Below are 6000 nucleotides of genomic sequence, written 5' to 3' on the forward strand. Positions count from 1 at the left end.
TTACTTAATCATGTACAAAATAAGTAGATAATTAACCATTACTTAGTCATTAATCATCAAATGATTAAGATGTATTGTTCATAATTACCTGAAATCTAGTAATCTTCTTTTCTAGCAATTTTTGAACTATATACACAATCACTAAATTTAGCTCTTGCTTATAAAGTAAGTTATTCTTTCTTAAGAATTAAATGAATGACTTTATCAAACTATTAACTAAGTTAGGTGATTCCAAATTAGCTGCATGGCCAGCATCTCTGATAATTTCCACCTTACATTTATCTCCTAAATGCCTGCAGTTGGAGTAATTAACAAATTAAATTACTTGCTTAATCCAATCAAATTAAATTAAATTAAATTGATTTATTTGCCTAACCACACCTTGCCAATTGATGAGCAAGAACCAATGGAAATACATTGTCTTTATCACCCCAAAGTATGAGAGTTTCCTACAATTAGAAAGATTTCTCCATGAGAAAAACATAGAGAGGGATAAAGAAAGGTGAGATATTGATGATTTACGCTTTTAAAAAAAAATTTATTTACATGGTTTTAGCAGAAATCAAGAATCTCTATGAGGATCAAATCTGATTAGTAAAAAGTATTACCTGATGTAGAATGGGAAGAGGGTCAGAATCTTCTTTATTGTTCATTAAGTGGTATATCATCTCCCGTCGCTCTTTTCTGTAATTCTTGTACATAACCTGCAAGAAAAGGAAAGACTTTCCGTGGTACAAATCAAACAATTTTTATACTAATTTTTCCGAGATCATGGTATTTGGCACTAATCCAATGTAAAGACGGTTAAATCTCTCTAGAGATGAGAGTAACCCCATACTCTTAAAAAATCCGCCATTAATCTCCAAGCTTACATGGTGACTTTAGCATGTTAAATTTTTGGATGATTTGAAGCTCAAACTTATCAAGTACTACAAATGTTTGTAATGGCATATAAATGAGATAATCTAAGGTCATGTTTGGAGTGCAGAATTAGAGTGCAATTAATAAGAATAGGATTCGAAGACACATGAGAATGAATCATGAATCACATTTTGAAGAATAATGTAATCGCTTTCGGACATATCTAAATTTATTAGATAGGTGGAGTTTCAATTTCTGTACTTTAGAAACGTGAATCAAATAATCTGCAGACAAAAATAGTTTCTTCCAAACACATTGTTGATCAAAGGAAATAATATGATAAACAATTGAGATTACTCAAAATCCACATTATAGGATTGGTATAGAAATCCTATTTCATTCCTTAGAACAAAAATGCAATTAGAGTAAAAAAAAGAATGGAATTAAAAAAAGAAAAGAAAATGGAATTAGAGTTGTAATTGTTAATGAACTCACACTAATGAAATCTTCTATAAAGAAGAGTGGGACCCACAAAGGTGGCTTGTATATAGCTAGCTTGACCAAAGTCAACACATCTTCTGGTCTTTCTGGTACTAAAATTTCAGCAATATCTCTTCCATGCTTGTTCAACTCTTGTTTAATTTGCTCTTTTGTTGCACAAATTCCACAACTCATAATCACCAATTTCTCTATTTCATCTCTATAAATATCAGCCATATGATATGCTACATATCCACCATAACTGATACCAAATACTGAAAACTTGTTTACACCCAATTTTTTCATCCCTTCTCCTATACATTTTGCTTGAAAAATGTCTGTATTATCGGATGCATTTGAATATGATTTTCCAAAATACACCAAATCCGGTATGTACAAATTGAAACTTTTACTCAATGACTTCACCTGTAATTTGGTAATTAGTACAAAATCAGATTTTATCTTTTCTAAATTACTTTCTTCTGTCTTTTGCTTCTTTGTTTTTGATTGATTCTTTTTTTTTGTTAGTTTACAAAATTACTTTTAAATTTTTGTCGTTTAGCAGTAGCATAAACTTCACAATCTAAATTATTTTTATGTTAGAGATATCCGATTAAAGTGATATACTCCACTTAACTAGCCGAAAAGGAAGGCCAACAATTCTTGGTTGGAGTGTAAGAGGTATAATCTTCCACCTAGAGGTCAAGGGTTCGAGGCAGACGCTAAACAATTCAAAAAAAAAAACTAGCCGAAAAGGCTACTCAAATCAAAATTATGTAATTCAATTTCATGCAAATAAAACACAAATTAGAGTAACCATTTGCCAATTGAAAACATATAGAAACCATAATATTTTTATTTGATCTACCAATTCCCTAAACTTGTTGATCAAAAATGAAAGAAAAAAACATGAGAAGAAAACCATAAAAACATACCTGCAAAAAGAATTGCCACTTTGAATTCCCACCAAATCCATGAACTAAAACAAGAGAAGGTTTTCCAAAACTTCTTGTTTTAGGAACCCATGAAAAAATGGTGGTTTGATCATCATCAAGATCAAGTTTATATGGTGAAAGCCCACAGTAGTAAAAGTAAAGAGACAATATAAAATCATGAAGGGTAACTAAACTTAGAAATCGATTGGGATTTGGTAGAAAAGAAATGGGTTTTTGAAAGATTGATGCAACTATTGAAATGTAAAAGAATAAGTTGAGTTTTGTTAGAAGGTAGATCATAGAAGACATTTTACTAGGTTATAGAGAGAGAGAGAGAGAAAGTAGTGAGAAATGGAATTGAAACAGAATGGTTATTGAGGGATTCTTATAGTTAAATTTGGTGTTTGTTGTGTATATAGAACAGAAGGATTCTATTATGGCGGAAGAAAGGAGGTGTTTCGTTTGTTCCTTTTGAGCAAAGATATGCTATGTTAGGGTGCAGTGGAAGGGAAATAATTTTGTCATATCACTTATTAGTATTATTCCACATGGCCAAAGCATTAGAATTTTGTGAAGTAAATATCGTCTTCGCTAATCCTTCTCCTTGAACATCGGTTTCAAGGAGAGTTAGGTCATCAATGGTATAAGAGTGTTTGGTTTTGAGATAGTGCGGAAATTCTTAACCTTAACTCCTTCGACTTTAGTGAAGGGAGAGTGGCCATTAATTCTAGCCCAAGCATTGCAGGTGGTATTCACATTGTCTTTGTATTAGAGTTCGAGAAGTAGATAGGTTTAAGATAAACTTTCATTGCAAGCTTCGGATTTAAAGGAGAGTTGGCCTAAATGAGCTGAGGGTGGGGAAATGATAGAGTGACTTAGAAATTGGTACTTAGAGGGTGACATATTTCCTCATTTAGAAATAAAAGCGGTCCCCACCGTAGTCAAACTTTGAAAAAACCTTGTTTTTTAGTGATTCCACATCAGCTGGGCATTAAAATGCCCAAAAAATTTGGGCTCTCTAGCATCTCCCCTGAGGGTGATAGTGGCACATTGTTTGCGAGAGCATCTCAAACTTAGGCTATAGGTGGATGTTTTTCGCATGTGACAGAACCATTTCGGTGAGTTCCCCTATCTTTAGGTGGTAATGCAGAAGATTTAGATCGCGTAAAACGAACTGCAAAACCTCCAAACGGAAAGAATTCCTTTCTTTTTCACCTGACAAGTTCTATGCGTAGGTTCTCATTGCCGCCCAGAAAAGCCCTTTAAGGTTCATTTCCAAGAGAGATTCTATTAAAAGACGGGAGTAGCTTCCAACAAGAAAAAGGGACGATAAGGACTACAAACGGATAGAGAGAGGGGCTAATATACCAAATCAACAAATGGAAGTGAGCGTTGTCTTGCACCCACAAACACTTGAGCTTAGAGTGTATTGAAGTCTTTTGAGTGGGCTCGCAAATCCTTCGCCAAAATTTAAATCTCGTAACTACTGGCCTTGTCTTGAGCATCAAAAGCCTTAGACAACATCGATAGTTGTTCAAGTTTGTTTGGGTCCTAACTCGTAACAGGGTAGGGAGATGTGATGATCATGATTCGTTTGGGAGAGCATCTAAAGCCATGACTATATGTGCAAACTCATGTTAAATAAGTGTGTAAGTTTTTCGAATTGGCTCTGTGGAGCCTTCACAACTGACAAAACTTCGCACACGTTGGACATAAGGCTATGTCATAGACGAAAACAATATCGATAATGTTACGCTTTATGTTGTCACAAGGGACTCTAACACCACTAGCTTTTATTATTCCGATACAAAACTTTATTTCAAGTGGTAACTCACATCATCCCGCCCCAATCCTATCTCAATACAACAATAAATGGATAGGAAATTGGATCGAAGACTCAATTTCAATTTTTTTTATTTAAATACAAGTTTATATTTTGTTTGGTTAAAAATCCAACATTTATTTTTTGTTTGGTTAAAAATCTAAATATTTTTGTTTTGTTAGTTAAAAACTCAATATTTGTTGCAACCATCTTGCAGGTTGTTGCAACCTTCTTTCAAGTTATTGAAAACCTATTGCAAGTTATTGCAAACCTTTTGTAAGCTGTTGCAAATTACGACTTGGGGAATTGGAGACTAGAAAAAAATTGAGTGATCTTTTGTTAGTAAAACAAAAAATTTGTGGAGTTTTGATCAAATTTTTCATACATAGGACGGGGTGGTTCTCCTTCAATTAATAATTGGGTGTGATTTTATTTTCAAATCTACCATATTTATCAACTTATATGTATATAAATATATATATATATATATTAAAAATAAAATGAAATTATTGATTACTATATATATCAAGAACTTAAGTATTTATTTAGAGATTACTAGGGCATATGCCCTAGGGCACGAGACATTTTATCAATCAAATTTGACGACTTTCCATATTTATTATTGCTATATTGTTTATTTTCTTCTGTTTTTTTTCTTAAATTAGTTATCTTATTTCTAAGAAAGACACGGTTATTTTTTTTAAATAGGTTATTTTATTTTTAGGAAGGACTATATTTAAATTTTGAAAGGGCTTCTAGACAATATCCTTTCTTTAAAAAGGATGTTTGTCGCAGTCATTCTTTTCCCTTCTGTTTTATATAATAGATGTGTAATTTATTATTTAAGAGATTAATGGTAATTTTGTGTGATTATTTTTTATTTTGTTTTTATTATATATTAGTTATTTATAAATTATTTACTTGATATATGTTACTTTTTTTTAGAAATCGACTACGTTTTACGTTAGTCGTTACAAGCTCGATGACTGCCTATGTTAAACTAAGAGATGAAAGAAGCATAAAGTCCGACAATAATAACCCAAATTCAATATTTCTGTTTACACTTCCAGTAGATCGAATTCAAAACTTCAGCATTGCAGATAAATGCACTAACCAACTGGCCTACCGGTTGTTGGCGATATATGTTACTATTAATTAGGGGAGTAGGATGGTTTCACTATCAAATCTCATTCATATCCAAAATCGGTTGGACTTAAACATCTAAACCATTGTCATCCTTTTGTTACACGGAATCTCCAAATCCATCCTATTGCGGACAAGGCGGATAGTGCAGGTACCCAAATTATTATATGTGTTGTATTGTGGGTGTTTCGAACAAGCATAGATCATTAAAATAAAGTTAAGTGTTCAAACTTTTTACGATGGATATAAGGTTGTCCAAATTAGCTGAATATATTGTCATTGGAGTTCATGTTTCTATGTGATTTTCCATTTAACTTTTCTAGAAAGTTTACTGGAAATGGACTAAGTTTTAAGAATCAATTAGGAAAATTATTTTCAACCTTATGTATAAATTTCACTGACATCTTACCTATAATGATAGAGTTTTGTACTTTTTATAAAGCTCAAAATTAAATGATCTATTAGTATGGTAGATAATAATTCAAATTTGTATGCACTTTTATAAAAGAATAATATATGAGAGCGACTCGTATTCTCTCCCCCAAGATTCCGTTATTTTTTTTCAACGAACAGATTATACATACATTATACATATATCAGTTGGTTTGGATGCGTTATAAAGGTGAAATATGTTCATAACGGCAATGGATGTGTCTATTTTCTTTTTGGAAGTCGACTACGATCTATGTTAGTCGTTACAATTGGCATTGATACATCATAGATGTGATAAGCTCGATAACCACCCACTCAAACTCAAAC

At 32.3% G+C, this 6000-nt stretch overlaps 1 protein-coding gene across 2 annotated transcripts; it reads right to left on the reverse strand.

The window, feature by feature from the left end:
* Positions 1–11: 11 nt before the first annotated feature.
* On the reverse strand, positions 12–2777 carry LOC147539270 (uncharacterized). Of its 2 annotated transcripts, none has more exons than XM_086644896.1 (5): positions 2277–2777; positions 1357–1767; positions 609–704; positions 382–449; positions 12–293 (listed from the first exon to the last, which is right to left on the reverse strand). In XM_086644896.1, the coding sequence occupies exons 1-5, from the start codon at positions 2583–2585 to the stop codon at positions 188–190; spliced, it is 990 nt and encodes a 329-aa protein (XP_086501022.1). In that variant the 5' UTR covers positions 2586–2777; the 3' UTR covers positions 12–187. The 2 variants fall into 2 exon arrangements, with proteins under 2 accessions (XP_086501022.1, XP_086501021.1); XM_086644895.1 differs by having other exon boundaries at positions 609–722.
* Between the last annotated feature and the right edge of the window lie 3223 nt (positions 2778–6000).

Source organism: Eschscholzia californica, unplaced genomic scaffold, assembly GCF_041429995.1.
Source record: "Eschscholzia californica isolate CP2 unplaced genomic scaffold, dmEscCali1.0.p SCAF_5, whole genome shotgun sequence".
In the NCBI taxonomy this organism is placed as follows: Eukaryota; Viridiplantae; Streptophyta; class Magnoliopsida; order Ranunculales; family Papaveraceae; genus Eschscholzia; species Eschscholzia californica.

Coding starts and splice junctions, on each gene's coding strand:
- LOC147539270 (XM_086644895.1), bottom strand. CDS start 2,585: ATGTCTTCTATGATCTACCTTCTAACAAAACTCAACTTATTCTTTTAC. Junction 723..1,356: donor TTATAGAAGATTTCATTAGT/GTGAGTTCATTA, acceptor TACCACGGAAAG/TCTTTCCTTTTCTTGCAGGT. Junction 294..381: donor CTTGCTCATCAATTGGCAAG/GTGTGGTTAGGC, acceptor CTCCAACTGCAG/GCATTTAGGAGATAAATGTA.